Source organism: Tachysurus fulvidraco, chromosome 13 (assembly GCF_022655615.1).
Source record: "Tachysurus fulvidraco isolate hzauxx_2018 chromosome 13, HZAU_PFXX_2.0, whole genome shotgun sequence".
NCBI classification, from domain to species: Eukaryota; Metazoa; Chordata; class Actinopteri; order Siluriformes; family Bagridae; genus Tachysurus; species Tachysurus fulvidraco.
Window position 1 is genome coordinate 24636277 of NC_062530.1, and position 18759 is coordinate 24655035.

The window sequence follows — 18759 nt, forward strand, 5'->3', positions numbered from 1 at the left end:
GATGTGGTGATGTTTTTTTTTCTGGAACATTTATGGAAGGAGGCTTTGTAACAGTCTCATAGTGCTTTGTGAAGTTTCCCAGCACAGCAAAGGATAGAGAAGGTTCTGCTTTTTGGTTTGTGGGGGGAAAAAAACTACAACATGCTACAAGATTCTAGTGAGGGAAGAACAGTTTATTGTTGCTATAACATAAGCGCTAACAGGAAATAGCATGTATCTTAGATGGTCCTCAACATTAAATATTCTATTCAGGAATATTTTATTATTTATTTATTTATTTATTTTTTACAAACATTGTGGTTCTGAAGAAGATCATGTTGTCTTTCTCCTATACAAGGACCCAACTAATACAAGTGATTTGTTAAATCGATCAATTAATCAATAAAAAGACAAAATGGTATGATTTCTTATCTGCAAACAAATTGAATGAGCATATTCTTCTTACTGCTTGAAAAGTGTAGAAGCTCACTTTAAAATAAAAAGCAAATTAGTTTTTTTTTTTTTTTTAAGGGTCTGCATAAACCCAGCTTACATATGGATCGATAACCTGGCGTCTTAAGCATTAGCGCTTGAAGTGGTGAATATTTGATTTCCTTTTTCACATTTTTATAAAGATGACGTATGAAGTATAGCGGAGTGAGTAGAGGATAGCAGATGGCAGGAAGCGTTATCTTCCACGATCATTTCCATCCAATCACATGAATATTCATAGCTATGAAATGGTACCCGGTGGTCATGAGCGTATCGCTTTTGGCCAGAGCACAGGAGTGAAAATATATAAATATATATATAAATAAATAAGGATGGAGGGAAGGTGCTTGTGACCGAGAAAATGAACATTCGTTTGTGTTTTCATCGACGGTTAAATTATGCAACGCTCTCTCTTCTGTAAATGGCTTCAGTGCAATGTTAATGTGGTGGAAAACAGTCTCTCTCTCACACACAGCAGGTCTGGCACAAGAACAAAGATGTGTACATGGAGCATCACACTGATATCTAACAGCCTGTAGGTGTGAGGCTGTGTGTGTGTGTGTGTGTGTGTGTGTGTGTGTGTGTGTGTGTGTGTGTGTGTGTGTGTGTGTGATAGAGAGAGAGGAACATAAATTCACAAAATACACAAAGCAGCGAGCACAGAGATAGGCAACTGGAATACTGATAGGCACAGAGCTACACACACACACACACACACACACACACACACACACACACACACACACACACACACACACACACACACACACTTAATATGACTCATCAAGTAAAAACTAATCATGTGATTGAAGTTCGCAGTCACTTTTTAGTATTCCAGGTTCCCATATGACCTGCGCCTGAGCTTGAATACTAACAATATTTACACTTAACTTCGTTATCTACACACAATCTCTCTCTCTCTCTCTCTCTCTCTCTCTCTCTCTCTCTCTCTCTCTCTCTCTCTCTCTCTCACACACACACACACACACACATACTACAGAAAATAATAAGCTTGGAATATTTCTGATGCTGCTTCAGTCCATTGACCGTCTCAAGGACAGCTGCTGCTGAAAGATGGACAGAATATTAAAGCAGAGACCTTGGTGTTCTCCAGCCCTCTGTTCATCTAGAACACTATTTTACATCATCATGTCTTTTCTGTTCTCACAAACGCTCTTCATCCCTCTAATGACAATCACTAAATACAGGTCAAATCTGGGGGGACATTTAAAGGATTTATGTAGAGCCCAAACACAGAGTTTCCTCTCGGATCTCATTCATTAATAAGTTTAAATCTGGAGCAGTAGAAGAGCTCTTCAGTGTCACTCACTCACCCCTAATCTCACTCACTCACTCACTGACTCACTCACTCACTCACTCACTGACTCACTCACTGACTCACTCACTCACTGACTCACTCACTCGCTCACTCGCTCACTCACTCACTCACTCACTCACTCACTCACTCACTGACTCACTCACACACTCACTCACTGACTCACTCACTCACTCACTCGCTCACTCACTCACTCACTGACTCACTCACTCACTGACTCACTCACACACTCACTCACTGACTCACTCACTCGCTCACTCACTCACTCGCTCACTCACTCACTCACTCACTCACTCACTGACTCACTCACTCACTGACTCACTCACTGACTCACTCACTCACTGACTCACTCACTCGCTCACTCACTCACTCACTCGCTCACTCACTCACTCACTCACTCACTCACTCACTGACTCACTCACTCACTGACTCACTCACACACTCACTCACTCACTCACTGACTCACTCACTCACTCACTCGCTCAGTCACTCACTCACTGACTCACTCAGTCACTCACTCACTCACTCACTCACTCACTGACTCACTCACTCACTGACTCACTCACTCGCTCACTCACTCACTCACTCACTCACTGACTCACTCACTCACTCACACACTCACTCACTCACTCACTGACTCACTCACTCACTCACTCGCTCAGTCACTCACTCACTGACTCACTCACTCACTCACTCACTCACTCACTCACTCACTCACTGACTCACTCACTCACTTAGTCACTTACTCACTCACTCACTGACTCACTCAATCACTCACTCACTCACTCACTCACTCACTCACTCACTCACTCACTCACTCACTCACTCACTCACTCACTGACTCACTCACTCACTCACTGACTCACTCACGCACACACACTCGCTACCCTAACCAAGTGGTCACAAATCATGAATGTACAAATGCTAATGAAATCAATAAACACTAGCTGTTTTCAGATAATTACTGTTTGGAGGTCTTTCAGTGGAACTGGAATGAAATTCATTTTCCACACAGACGTACATGCATTTTTCAACCCGGTCCATATCTGACCATGCGAAGGCGTTTCCCAGACTGCTGTATAAATACTAAAGCATTTGTTATTGTTGACGTTGTGGTTTATGACTCATGTACATTAGGTAAATGCCGTTATTGATTTGGTATAAGTGTGCTTCTAAGCTGTTTGAGGAAAGACGTCTGTTCCTGCTAATGATGCCCCAGCGGTAATCAGTAGGGCTGTGAGAATTCCCTATGGCCTTATCTACTTTAAGGCTAGCAACATTACGATTCTTTCTGTAATCGGCTTTTAGTGTTTCCTGTATATGTACAGCATTCGAGTACCCGGAGACACACTAAAGGAGTGTAAACATCAGACACAATGCAAAAATAAATCTCTCTGACACATCCAGTAGGTGGCAGAAACAAATCCTGACAAAGAGACACCTCATTACTAGCGCTAATTCCAAGAGGAAGAAAAAAAAAAAGCTTGACATTTATACCAACTCTGAAAACGAGTGCTTCAGATCGGTTAAAAGAAGAAGATAAAAAAGGACAGGCGGTAGACGAGACCATAACAATTAACTGAGGATGTAGCCGAGGATGAAGAGTTTAGCGTGCTAAACCTAAGTGATGCTTGGAACAAACTGGCTTGGGTTCGATCATGATCGTACGACATAATGAACCGTGTCAGTTTGCTCCATAATTACATCACGTTGTTTGTGAAGGCCAGTTGAACATTTGTCTGCATGAAGTAAGCAGAGGCCCTGACCTTTTACTACCATCAGGAAATGAGGGGCCGTGTTTCGTATTAATAAATTTAATGCTAATATAAATTGGGAAAATATTGATATTTAAGAGTACTTCGTTTAGCTACTTGGAGTGCTAGCTGGGAAACCCTTCTACATGGATCCTTTATGTGTTCCCCAAGAAGGACAAATCAAAGATGGGTCTCTATTTTACCATTAAAAAAAATCTTCTAAATTCTATCTGTATTTTACTGTATAAGATGTTTGATATCTCTCAAGCCTAAATTCTATTTTCGATAAGCCACATACATCTCCTGCATCATCTCCTGCAACTTCTGAAATAATCTGTATCCCAGCTTATGTCCTTATTCTCCAACATCTCATGTTTTTTGTCTCGAGTACTAGTCCTTCACCGAGGACGTTCAAACTGGTTTCAGTCAGCACTTGTCTGCTCATATTAGTTGTTCAGTTCTCCCTCCTGTTTCTTGTAGACCTCGTTGAGAAGCTGGATCTCCTCATGGTAGCCTCCAGCCTCACTCCGCTGGCGCCGGCTGTTCTGTCGGTGTGCCTCCACCGTATCCGGGATGTGTATGTTGAGACCGTCAGCATCCGGGCTGGACCCTGGGATCAGCAGCGAGTATGAAGCTGTCTCTCCCAGCTCACATGATACGAAGCGGTTCTCGCGCCGAGAGTAGCGCAGAGACGGGGATCGTGCGTGCGTCGACGACTGGCTGATGTTAGACACAATCGAAACACTGTCCATGGCCTCCTCATTGTCACAGATCTCCAGAACCTCCAGATGGATCTTGACGTTGGTGTCGGCTACGCCTCCACCACCGCCGCACCCGGAGTTCGGCTCGTCCGCGCTTGGCTCGTGGCCCACAGATTTGGAGCGGTACACCTCGACTTTCTTGGCGTTGGTGGGGGAGATCCTGAGGCCATCACTGCTCACCTCGTAGGTGGAGAGCGAGAGGGTTTTGCCTGTTGGAGCTTGGAGCGACACAGTGCCCTGGAAAGCACAGAGAGGGATTGCCAAGCCACCTGCAGATCTCTGTTGAGCAGAAATAAGAGTTATAAGAAAAGGCCAAAAGAGAGAAGACACACTGAACATATTTACATATTTATTTTACCTTAGATCAGAAATACTGTATGTCCATGTTCAGTATTGAATGTTATGAAGCTCATATGAAAGTAGACACTCAGAACTTTCAGAATTTAATCAGTCTGTTCTCTGAGCTCTTACTCCCCAAGCTCTTGCTCTTAAATTTGTATTTATCTTCAACCACTAAAATTCAGTGTAAGTTTATCAACAGAGGAAAAAACACACATTTCACACTGAAAGCCAACTGAGTCCTGACTCGTTTTAGATCGGACTTACAGTATGTCACGAGTCCCATACATTGATTTCCATTCCACCAGTGATCCAGGGCACCAGCATACTGGTAAAAGGGTTTATCACTACTGGATCACATTAAGTCCATTTCCACCAAGCACTTTTCAAGGTAGCACATTTCTCCTAAACAAGAACATCAGTTCCTGGTTTGTTTTCACACTAGACATGTGACCATTACCAAAAATTACACTAAGTAATCTAATGTTCCACTTGAGTGAATACAACTGGGTATCAAATGTGTTTCCTGTGCAGCTAAAACGCTCCGGCTCGAAAAGACTGACCTAACTCGGAGTAGGAACTGAAAATTGTGCAAATCTAATGTGCAAATCTCAGCAGCCCTTCCTTCTCAGAGCTTAGATCCAGACTTAGTCAGACACCCTGGACCTTCCCTTCTATCACTTAACACACACAGGGAAATGACTGAATTGGTGATGAGAAACTTCATCTACAGATCTAGTACTACAGAGATAAAGTCTAATCTCTGGAGATCTGCAGCAGAAATAAGAAGGACAAAATCTCCTTATTATTCTCCAGCGCAGTCAACTCTGTCCAGTAAAAGACTGTGAAAATGAATCTGTGTCTAAAAGCAGCCTGGCTCAAGATTTGATAAAAAATGAATCAACTTCTAATTAAAGATGCATGAATTACATTTTATCAGTGGAAAAGCAGACTGTGGTTGTCAAAGTGCTCAAGCTATTAGGAGCGAACGCTCATTACCATCCTTTTTAAATCATTTTCATTAATTAAAAAGCACATCATAGGGACTTTCCCTTGTTGGACAAGGACACAGAGCAAAATAGATTAATTGCACAGCGAAACAGGAATAAGACATTTCATTCTGCTTAAAACCATAATGTTGTGCTCAAAGCAGGCTGGATTTCCTTAACAGCCCTGAGCAAAAGGCTTTCACAAAAATTCTGGAAAAAATAACAACAATAACAACAACAACAAACATAAAAAGTAATAAAACGAAATAAAATAATGAAATAAAATAAATTGAAAAAACTACATATATTCGTACAAAGTATAAATAAATTAATATTACGAAAAAAACAAAATAAAATATATACTATATATATTATAATTCTAATAAATATATATTATATAATTCATATAATAATATCAAATAAAAAAAACAGTAATAATGCAGTTAATGCAGGGTAGAAAATATATGTAGTATAATTGAATAAAAAATAATTCTAACAATTAAAAAAAATTGTATAAGAATAATTAAACAAAACTGAATATTTGATCATTTATAATATAAATAAAGCAATTTAAATATTTATATTGAAAAGAATACATAGAATAAATAAAGAAAGAAATTAACAAATTAATAATGAAAATGTAATAAAAATAAAGCTAAATATTCTACCATTAAATTGAAATAAAAATATATTAAATAACAATTGGCCTTTTTTGTGTGCACTAATTCTGAAAGATAAAAGCAAATATTTGTTTTTTCCTTCTTTTACCAACACAGGAATACAGTATAAAATAGAAATAAAATATACATCAAGTCAGGCTGATCAAGGGGTTCTGCTTGCTTAGAGTTAATGAGACCTACATGTGGAAGCTATGCAACAGCAGTTAGATGCTAATGAAGCTGAGACTAATTGCTCCAGCTACCTGTTTAAACACACACACTGGAGAGACTTCGTTGATGAATCTGAGTCCTTCATCACTATCTAAATGAAAAGTTCAGAGAGGATCGAGCGTCCGATTCCAGCCTCCGTTTCTCCTAAAACGTTCTGTTCAGGAGTCTGTTGAGAACGTAGCGTCCTCGTCTCGGCATGTGGAGACAGCTGGTGCTATTGAGTTGTACTGAGATGGAGTTAGAGAAATAGATTTTTTTTTAAAAGAGAGACTCGATTTAACAGATGTATAGAGATAGATCTGTGGCAGAAGATCGACGCGGCGCACGCCAAACAGATCTGAATTTTTCAAATGTTTTCAGCCTCGTTGTTTGTTATGGTTCCGTCACAGATAATGATTCAAGTCAGTTTCTGTTACCTCACGGCAGGTTATGTCTCTCGTTCCAGTAAACAAAATGAAATATTGATCGATGTTTAGCGACATAAAATAGACATGTTTCTATTTAATCTCGAGAGCTGAGAGAGAGAGAGAGAGAGAGAGAGAGAGAGAGAGAGAGAGAGAGAGAGAGAGAGAGAGAGAGAGAGACAGGTACAAATAAAGAGACACAGACAAAGAGAGACAGGCAGGCAGAAAGACAGACAGTGAGATAGACTGAGAGTGAGAGAGTGAGGGAAAGGGAGAGAGAGAGACAGAGTTAAATAGAGAGACAGATAGAAAGACAGACAGAGAGAGAGAGATTAGGGAGGGTGAGACATACAGAGAGACAGACAGAGATAGAAAAAGGGAGACAGACTGAGAGAAAGAGAGAGTGAGAGGTAGAGAGAGAGCAAGAGAGTAATATATAAAACCCAGAGGAAACAGCACAAGGTCAATAAGGACAAGGATGTTAAAGATGTTAAAATGTGCAGATTGATTACTTTCAAAATAAAAGACTTCTTTTTTGTATAAAACATACGGCTAAGTATGGTGACCCATTTAACCCATCCAAAGTGCACACACACACACACACACACACACACACACACACACACACACACACACACACACACACACACACACACACACACACACACTGTGAACACACACCCGGAGCAGAGGGCAGCCATTTATGCTGCGGTGCCCGGGGAGCAGTTGAGGGGGGGTTCAGTGCCTTGCTCAAGGGCACCTCAGTCGAGACTCAAACCCACAACCCACAAGTCAGACTCTGTAATCAATCGGCCACAACTTTCCCCAACTTTTCATTGTTTAATTTCTCTCAGTTTGTCAACACTAACAATCTTGTATTCATTACAGAACAATCTATCATACTTTTGATCCTTTTCTAGTTACATGCCTTTATATGCTTGTGAAAACAAATTTATTCATGTTCTGACTTTATCAGCTTTAGATTGTGTAGAGCGTCCATAATAGGGAACAAGCTGTACAAACTGTTACCATGGAAACATACGATCGATTTGAAATGAGATATACAGTATATCTCACAAAATGTTACATTATATGTGGAAATGACCATCATTTTATATACAAGCAGAAAAAAAACAATCTAACTACAGTGTGTCCTTTCGGTCTTTATGTAATTCAACATATCTAACTCTCAGAGAAGAAAAGACAGAAATTTTATGTTTTTCGGTGCTTTTCTATCGGGAGGTGGGTGGCGGTCCTGAAAAGGTCAACGAAATTTTGAACATGAAGGTAAGCAGACTTTTTCTGTGCCAGGAAAACTCCATCTGTATGGAGCGACGGAGGTGACGGAGAATAACAAACACACTACAGAGATGATCACTATTTTATTCTGGAATGAATCACAGGCAGTCTGTCGCATCCCTTGTCCCAATCTGCCACTGATTCGTTTTATAATTGAATGTGAGTGCCTTTCCTTTCCACGAGTCCCGAGTGTGGGTGTGCTTTACTGCTTTGCATGCATCAGGAATTCATGATGTTAAAAACACAGGGCATCCTTAACCTCATCTAAACTGCACTCTTTACTCCTCAATCTTTCAGCCCACTCATGCATGCAAAGTAGCAGCCAAAGCAGATACACAGCCACAAATATAGATATATAAATATATCCGTATCATTTATCACAGAGCCGACAACGGTCACCATGACCTCGAGTCAGAAAATGCCTCAATCTCCAAAAGACAACCTTTTCAGTGCAGATGAAAGCAGTCCAAGAATTCGATTACCCGCTTTTTAGAGGCTTCTGTGATGAACCCGAATGCTTCGGAATAGCGATCTTTTTCTAAAAGCATTTATTATGCATTCAGTGTGGCTCAAAAAGCAGGCAGTCACTTCCAAAGCAGCAATTCATACCATAAAGTGACTCTTAAAATACTTAAGTGGAAACGTTACAAATATGCAATTTTCCTGAACATAAAATGTCCCCTGGAAAACAGGAATTTGGTAAAGCTAGTGGTAAAGCTGATGGATTATTGCTCAGACGGTTGTGAGTTCAAATCCCAGGTCTGCCAAGCTGGGCCCCTGAGCAATGCCCTTAACCCTCAATTGCTCAATTGTATGAAACAATAATATTAAAAATGTAAGTCACTGAGCGGCACGGTGGCTTAGTGGTTAGTACGTTCGCCTCACACCTCCAGGGTCGGGGGTTCGATTCCCACCTCCGCCTGGTGTGTGTGGAGTTTGCATGTTCTCCCCGTGCCTCGGGGGTTTCCTTCGGGTACTCCGGTTTCCTCCCCCCGTCCAAAGACATGCATGGTAGGTTGATTGGCATCTCTGGTGTGTGAGTGAATGAGAGTGTGTGTGTGCCCTGTGATGGGTTGGCACTCCGTCCAGGGTGTATCCTGCCTTGATGCCCGATGACGCCTGAGATAGGCACAGGCTTCCCGTGACCCGACAAGTTCGTATAAGCAGTAGAAAATGAATGTAAGTAGCTCTGGATAAAGGTGTCTGTCAAATGCCATACATGTTTTCATAGCTTAAAGCTTGTTCATATGTAATACAGATTTGTGCTTAACATAGTCGTAGACCACTTTTAAAATATTCCTTTTCAAATTTTAGATGTTTATTTTCTAACGACAAAGACAATTTTATTTTGGCATATGAATATAAAGAGTGTATTAAAATATAGCATACAGTGCATTCAGAAAGTATTCACACCCCTTCACTATTTTCAATTTTATTATGTTTCAGCCAGATAATATAATCCTTCCAATTCACTTCATTTTTGTATTAAAAAGAAAAAAACTGAAATAATCACATGTACATAATTATTCAGACCCTTTTGAACAACACTGGAACTTTAGCTCAGATGCCTCCTATTTCTCTTGATCGTTGCTGAGATGTTTCTACACCTTGGTTCAAGTCCACCTGTGGTAAATTAAACTGATAGGACGTGCTTTGGAAATACACACACCTCTATATAGAAGTCCTCACAGCTGACAATGAATATGAGAGCAAAAACTATTACCTGCAGAGCTCAGACACTTCTAACATGGCAAGAAGATAACACGGAGAGGCTTAGGGACAACTCTAAATGTGCGAGAGTGGCCTAGACAGAGTCCAGACTTGTACCCTATTGAGCAGGTCTGTAGATGTCACTCATCTTTGCAGAATTGTTGTAATTCAGCCCCGTTGGAGAGTTTTTGAGTTTGAGCTGCCTTTTTAAGGTCATGCCACAGCATCTCAACAGGATTCGGGTCAGGACTCCAAAGTCTTCATTTTGTTTTTCTTCAGCCATTCAGAGGTGGACTTGCTGGTGTGTTTTGAATTATTGTGCTGCTGCAGAACCCAAGTTCGCTTCAGCTTGAGGTCACAAACAGATGACCGCACATTGTCCTTCAGGATTTTTTTGGTAGACAGTAGAATTCATGGTTCCATTTATTACAGCAAGTCTTCATTGCAGCAAAACAGCCCCAGACCATCACACTACCACCACCATATTTTACTGTTGGAATGATGTTCTTTTTCTGAAATGCGGTGTTACTTTTACACAAGATGTAATTGGGGACTCACCTTCCAAAATTTTAAACTTTAGTCTCGTCACTCCACAGAGTATTTTCCAAAATGTCTTGGGAATCATGAAGATGATTTCTGGCAAATCTGACACGAGCCTTTATGTTCTTTTTGCTCAGCAGCGGTTTTCATCTTGGCCATTTTTGCCCACTCTCTTTCTTACAGTGGAGTCATGAACACTGACCTTATCTGAGGCAAGTAAGGCCTTCAGTTCTTTGGATGTTGTTGTGGGGTCTTTTGTGACATCTTGGATGAGTCGTCACCACGCTCCTGGGGTAATTTTGGTAATTTTGGTAATTTTTGAAAACACTTTTTCACACAGGGCCATGTGGGTTTGGAATTTGTTTTTCCTTATCAGTGGAAACCTTCATTTAAAAACTACATGTTGTGTTTACTTGTGTTATCTTTTACTGATATTTAAATTTGTTTGACAATCTGAAACATTAAAGTGTGAAAAACGTGAAAAAAAAAATCAGGAAGGGGCAAACACTTTTTTTTACACCACTGTAAATGTTAGATAAATAAATATACATATTAATACAAACATTTACTTCATACCTATATTTATTTGATTTGATATTATGTCTGATCTGATCTGTCTCATGCTTTCCCAGTTTTTAATACTTAATGCTTTCTATACTCAAACTCTACAATTCCATAATAAACAAATTTAAATAAAATATATATAAATAAATATAAATAAATACTTTTAATCCGAACTCTTACTTCAATCCTCTGTGATAAAATCTTCATTTCGGGTTAGCATTTCAGACTGTTTTACTTGACTGTTTTTATCCCATAATGTTACATCCTGTTACTATCAAAAATAATTGCTTTAAGTTATTTTTAATCTCCTGAAGTTACTAACTGCTTAAACTTATTCCACAGCAAACCGATTACAGTTTTTTTAAACATGAGATATATCTATTTTAAAGTTCTATACAAAATGTACACATAGTCCTCCGTTATTCTACAACAATAACTGATTTATACAATAACTGTATTTCCCAGACTCTTACAGTCCACTTAGGTTTGTGCTTCCTAACAGGAGAAATGAGTATACATATAAAAAATATTCTCATCCCATCAGCACTGCTAAAAATATTAGCACAGAGCACTATTAAGGCGATAAGAATTTTTTTTTCATTTCCAAAAGCACCGCATACAACGATTGACAAATAGAAGAAAACAATCTCCAGCTGATCACATGACAGCATCATGGGATCGAAACCCTGAACCCCTGACCCTGTAGTTTGTGGAAAAGTTTATCCATCATCCAGGTCATGAGCCTGTTTTTTTGCAAGCTTAGGCAAACACACCGCAATCCAAACAAAACCCGTAGTACAGATTTCTGAAACAAACCAAGTGTTAAAACACAGTCTAGCAGCAGATGAGTTACGGTTCAGCACAGAGTGCATAAATAACATCTTGATTTGCTAAGTGGGTCTGTGCAGCAGGAGCGATGAAGTGATTTTATCCCTGACAAAACATGGACCTTGTTGCAGCGGTAAAGTACAACAAGCAGCACACTGTTATTTAACCAAAATTTTACATTCACAGCTTGCTGTCTCTCCTGTAATTCTGAAGTCACTGCTATTTATAGGTAAAATAAAAGCTAGACCAACAAAGACCATTGATTTGAAAAGCTCTTGGCAGGAGTGAAATAATCTCTTCACCACACATTACTGGTCCACATTGTGAGCTTGTCAACACATATTTAAAAAAAAACACTCTTTACATAAAACCTTACACTGAGGTCTCAATTTATTGGTTACTACAAGAGCATAGTCGAGCTGTGTGAACATGCTAGCAGGGCAAAGCTTGTCTGGGTTTCAGAGATAAAAAAAAGACTTTAAGTGAAGGTTGCACTTTTAGCAATTTCTTCAGAAATGACATACCAATAATGTGTAATAATCCCTCTTAAAGTTATCCACCTAGCATAAGATCGGACTGCGTTAACGTTTCTGCTAGTAACCTGACAGGATTTATCTATCTATCTATCTATCTATCTATCTATCTATCTATCTATCTATCTATCTATCTATCTATCTATCTATCTATCTAACTATCTAACTAACTAACTAACTAACTAATTCTATTCAGCTGGCTAACTTGAGCTAACCTGACAGGATTTCTGAAAGTCTCTCACATGATTTCTGGCATTTGAGCAGATTTGTTAGTGATGTCGATAACTAGCTAATATCAGCTAATCAGACCTCTTTTCTGAGAGGAGTTTCAGGTTAATTCAAGTTTAGATTTCAGAAAACCATTTTAATACACTGTACATTTCTTAAGTGAGGATATAAATGAGTATCCACATATAGCATCCAGGAGCCTGCTAGTCAGAGAGATTTAGGCATTCTTAATTAAAGCATCATTTAGCGAAAGCAGACGCAAGGTCACTGGAGGCTTTACTGAGGAAACTATTTCTTCAGCGGTGCGTAAAAGCCCGGCTAGCTGCCGGAAGGAGCTGAGGTGTGGATTTGATACCTGACAGCACCTTAATTCTTCATTATTTCCACTTCTCTGATTTGAGGATGAGGGAGAGTGGATTGGACGTTCCATAAGGACCGGAGCACCAACGTGCCAAGATTCTGCCCTTCTCAAAATGCCTCAGTGGTGCAGGTAGTGAGGGAGATGAAAGTGAAGCAGCAAAGCAGAAATGATACACACGTGTGTGTGTGTGTGTGTGTGTGTGTGTGTGTGTGTGTGTGTGTGTGTGTGTGTGTGTGTGTGTGTGTGTGTGTGTGAGTGTGTGTGAGTGTACTGTAGGTGGGTAAATGTGTGAACTTAGCTCTGTGAAGAGGTGTTATAGAATGATTTGATGATATATTGTGTACTTTTTCAGTAATTTTTCCTTTTTTTCCCCTCTAAATTCAAACCTACAGGTCGTAAACTCTGATGTTAAGACCAAACTGAACATTAACTCAGTATCAGCATTTAATCAAAGCAGCACAAGCACTGACTTTATTTACAGTAATAAACTTTCTCCCCTCTGTGTCTATACTGTCATGTACTGTTGACTCATTTCTCACCTAAGAACCATTGCAGGGATTTTTTTTCATATATTATGCAAATAAACCTGACCTTTTGCTTAGCATTTCACCGTACAGAGCTACGATTCATTGTTCAGAAAACAAATCTTTTTTACTCTATTTAAACAGAGCTAAATTATTCATTCCATCAGTGTAGCCACAACATTGCAGCCACAACAGCACATGTTGTGCATAATTTTCAAATAAGCACCATCTGGCATTGACTGAAAATTCAAATCTGCATGTGTCTGAGAAACATCATAAGCTGAATAAATAAACAACACATCTCCACCATTCTGATAATCACAATTTATATTTAATTAACAATAATTCAGTGTAATTACGATCAGAAAGCTTACCCGTTATTGAACATTGTTGTGAGATTATCAAAACTAATATCCCAAACACTGCTCACACAAGAGATAATCATATTAATAACAGTGGTAAAGGTGATAAGAATTGTACTAAATATAATAGTATTAGTAGTCATCCTCATAGTATTAGTAGTCATAATAGTTTGTAATTGTGATTGTTGTATTTGTAATATTGTTATTATTATACTATTTGTATTTGTATTATTATATTGTACGTATTAAGCTGTAGTATTAATAGTTAAACAGTATCATTATTAATAGTAGTAGTAATAAAAGTAACAGTAGAAGCAGTAATGCTAGTAGATTTACAAAAAAACAGTAGTTTTATAGTAGTAACGTTAAAAGTAATAGTAATAATAGTTGTTGGAGTAGCAAGAAACAGTAGTAGTAACATTAGTATTAGTGTCGGTAGTAACAGCGGTACTGGTAAAAAAAAAAGTATCAATAGATCTATTGGTTGTAAATGTAGCACTACTGGTGTAGGTTTAGTAGAAATAAAAGTAATACTAACAGTATTATTATTATTATTATTATTATTATTATTATTATTATTATTATTATTATTATTATCAGTAGTAGTAGTAATAGTAGTAGTAGTAGTAATAGTAGTAGTAGTAGTAGTAATAGTAGTAGTAGCACTAGTGGTAGTAGTAATAAGAGATTCAATTCAGTTCAAATTATTATTATTATTATTATTATTATTATTATTATTATTATTATTATTATTATCGGTAGTAGTAGTAGTACTAGTAGTAATAGCGGTAGTTGTAGTAATAGTAGTAGTAATAGTAGTAGTAGTAATAGTAGTAGTAGTAGTAGCACTAGTGGTAGTAGTAGTAGGAGATTCAATTCAGTTCAAATTTACAGAACATAAGAAACAGCATACAAGAAATTTTATTTATTTATTTATTTATTTATTTATTTATTATTATTATTATTATTATTATTATTATTATTATTATTATTATTATTATTATTATCAGTAGTAGTAGTAGTAGTAATAGTAGTAGTAATAGTAGTAGTAGTAATAGTAGTAGTAGTAGTAGCACTAGTGGTAGTAGTAGTAAGAGATTCAATTCAGTTCAAATTTACAGAACATAAGAAACATCATACAAGAAATGTTATTATTTATTTATTTATTTATTATTATTATTATTATTATTATTATTATTATTATTATTATTATTATTATTATTATTATTATTATTATTATTATCAGCAGTAGTAGTAGTAGTAGTAATAGCGGTAGTTGTAGTAATAGTAGTAGTAATAGTAGTAGTAGTAGTAGTAGTAGTAGTAGTAGTAGCACTAGTGGTAGTAGTAGTAAGAGATTCAATTCAGTTCAAATTTACAGAACATAAGAAACATCATACAAGAAATTTTATATTATACGAAGATAATACAGAACATAATACAGAAAATAATACTAGACTTCTATTTAAATGTGCTTGTATTTATCCCAATAAACAAGTCTGAGGTATATTAATTATATTAAGAATATCAGTATTAGTAGACATAGTGGTGGTAAATTTAGTACTACTGGTGTATGTTTAGTAGAAATAGAAGTAATACTAACATTATTATTATTATTATTATTATTATTATTATTATTATTATTATTATTATTATTATTATTATTATTATTATCTGTAGTACTAGTAGTAAGATTAGTAATGGTAATAGTGGTAGTGATAGTAATGGTAGTAGTAGTGGTAATATTAGTAATAGTAGTAGAATAAGTAGTATAGTATAGTCATAGTACTAGTAGTCGTGTTTGCAACATTCTGACCAACACTAATCAAGCTTTACCTTCACTACACTTTTACCTTTATTGTAACTTTACTTTTTTTTTGCATATATTTGTTACTGCATGACTAACAGATTGTGAAATGCTAGATTAAAAGTCATGAATTGCATCAGTGGAAGGCAGGGATGGTTTCACTTCTTCATGCTGTGAGATTTATCGTTTCAAATGTCACAACAGGATAGTTATGGTTTTGTTGTCATTTAGAGAACTACAGTAAATGCGGTTCAAATTTCACACAAAGTAGATATTTAGGTGAGAAATTGTTTCCTAGAATTGACAAAATAACAGGTGTGTGTGTGTGTGTGTGTGTGTGTGTGTGTGTGTGTGTGTGTGTGTGTGTGTGTGTGTGTGTGTGTGCACTCTCATATCATTTTCTATTCCTACTGATTAACAGCAGGCCAACGTCATGCTGCTGATAATGACATTAGCCATATGGGTTCCATGCAGCCAAATAGACATGGATTTATTTACTGATGATCTCCGTAACCGAGAGCTCAGCCTTTACATAAAACACTGTTTATTTACTTTACCTGGTTTATATGTGCAGTGAGTGTATAGTATACTGTGTCATGAAGCAGCCTGTATAGCATGGGTTGCCAGGTTGTGTTCAAAGAACCTCAAACTTTGTAAAGCTTCTGCTCTGTTGTAATCTGCATTAGCTGAACAAGCAAATAAAGATATTAGGTGTTATTTACATGCAAATTGCCCAGATGTCAGATGAATAAGGAATTATCTTTACTATAGATTTCACAGGCAATCCAGACTTGCAGTAACTTGAGATACATTTTATAGGCACCCCAATTCCAAAATAAACACCATGAACAATGTGAGAGGCAAAACAATAGCATTTATCATCATCTTCATCATCGTCATCATCATCATCATCATCATCAAATTCTCTTAGCAGAAACGCAAAACTCACATATTCACCATTGCATTGGTGCATTTAATTGTCTGATTTACCACCACGTTTCTGCTGTTTTCTCAAGCCTTCTCAAGCTCCTGTCATCTTAATAGTGGTCAAAGGTTTTCTGGTCCAGGAGAAGCATGCTTTGGCTCTAACCTATGCTAGAACAGTTGGCACATCAAGTATAACCCCAGCTTAAGAGTATAGATGCAAGGAACATTACAACAAAGGCAGGTCAACAAAATTCCTGGTATCTTTAACAGAATGTGTTTTGGATTCCTCTCTGAAAGTCATAGCTTACAAGGTTCCTTGAGAGTGACCAGTGACATTTTACTTCCACATTACTAAAGATCCCTGTATCCTGAATACTAACCTCTCCTTCACCATTACTTCCTCTTTAGATGTTATATAAAGCCAGTAATCATCATGAAGTCTCGCTAACATCTAAGACTGATTGTTATTGCTGAGCTCTTGACCAATGGCTTGTTTAATACCTACTCTTTGTCTGAATTAAGGGTTAAACCATGAAACTTTTAATCCCCTTCAGTAGTGTAAAGATGTGACGATACCTGTCTTGGTGTCCTCTCTGATTTGCTCCTGCACCACTCCCAGTCAGTCAGCTCAATCTTGCGACACTCCTCGTGTGAGAGCCTCCTCTCCGGACCGTCAAAAACCGAAGAACTGTCGAGGTTCAGGTCCTCCCCGTCACAGCCCGAAACAGCTGGAGACACCTTTCCAAAAGCGTCCTGCTCCACCGAGTTCAGCTGCTCTGGGGCTTCTGTTCTCACCTGCCGTGATGCACTGTCCAAGAGGAGCTTTCCGTGGAGGGAGCAGTCCTCCTCTTCTTCCACCACCATCTTCTTGAAGTCACGTGAGGCCAGACTCGTAATCTGCCCACTGCTTAGAATAGCGACTCGGCTTTTAGAGAAATCGTGATCATACAGGCTGCTGTAGCACGGCTTCTCCACAGAGGGTGAGGTTGTGTGAGGTATCTTGTAAATGCCATAACCTTGCTGAAAGGAGAGGTTGAATTCAAACCTCCTTTTATGCACTGAAAAAGACAGAAATAAGTGACACACAGTTCTTTATACACACAGTCATTCCAGATATGAGCAATGCGTGTCCACGTGCAGGTTATTAAAAACTCACTAGCCGAAGAGACGGAACCGACATCCTGACCGCAGTTGATGAAACAGCCGCAGGGAAGATGAATCCAGCGCTCTGAGAGACAGAACACCGGGGTGACAGCGGCTGAGAGCAAGGTCAGGAAGAAGCACAGCGTCTCCACAGACGAAGAGTGCACCCGAATGATGTGGCTGACCAGGATCTGCGTCTGAAAAGGCAACATTAATATTATTACAAAAGGAAGAAACATCTCTTTTGGGTTTGAATTTGGACAGTTATATTTGTTCAAGGGGACACTGTAGCTTAGAGGTTAGCGTGTCTGACTTCTGGGGTTGGGGGTTTGTAGAGTGTATATGTTCTCCAGTACTTCAGGGGTCTCCTATGGATTTTCTAGTATCCAGTCCAAAGACATGCATTGTAGGCTGTTTGGCATTTCTAAATTATATGTGTGTGTGTGTGTGTGTGTGTGTGTGTGTGTGTGTGTGTGTGTGTGTGTGTGTGTGTGTGTGTGTGTGTGTGAAAGAGAGAGATGTACAGTACTACAGACACACCTGTGATGGACTGGCACCTTGCCCTTGGTGTCCCCTGCCTTGTCCCCAAGGTCCCCTTGGATAGACTCCAGGTTCCCTGTGACAATGTGTAGGATAAACGCTATGTCTGGAAAATGGATGACTGGATGTTTTGTGTGAACAGTGGACCTGACCTCACTGTTGTATGTTGAACACTCAATTCTGATTAGACAGAAGGTGTTTCTTTTCATCTTAATATAAAAATAGAGAAGCTGTTGGAGGAACGACTTGTCTTGCAAATGTTTCACTACATTAAAGGTTACTATAGATGGATAAAAAGAATGACATGTTGGGAATCGAAATAAAATCGACTTCAGTGTGAAAAGCACAACAGTGGCCTCTTACACCATCCTGTATTTATTATGTTCCTATTACAGCATGCCCATGTGGTTTAAGCATGAGATACATACAGTATATCAAACCTTATTGTT

The 18759-nt window shown here is 38.4% G+C and overlaps 1 protein-coding gene across 1 annotated transcript in view; it reads right to left on the reverse strand.

Annotated features, from left to right (window-relative positions):
- Positions 1 to 2567: 2567 nt before the first annotated feature.
- The window catches only part of LOC113652768 (probable G-protein coupled receptor 149), an 18242-nt gene continuing 2050 nt past the window's right edge, over positions 2568 to 18759 (reverse strand). The window contains exons 2-4 of the mRNA XM_027162043.2: positions 17784 to 17967; positions 17204 to 17685; positions 2568 to 4601 (exon numbers count right to left, since the gene is read on the reverse strand). Of these exons, the coding sequence (XP_027017844.1) occupies positions 4008 to 4601; positions 17204 to 17685; positions 17784 to 17967 (1260 nt within the window). The 3' untranslated portion in view covers positions 2568 to 4007. The remainder of the gene's footprint in view (positions 4602 to 17203; positions 17686 to 17783; positions 17968 to 18759) is intronic.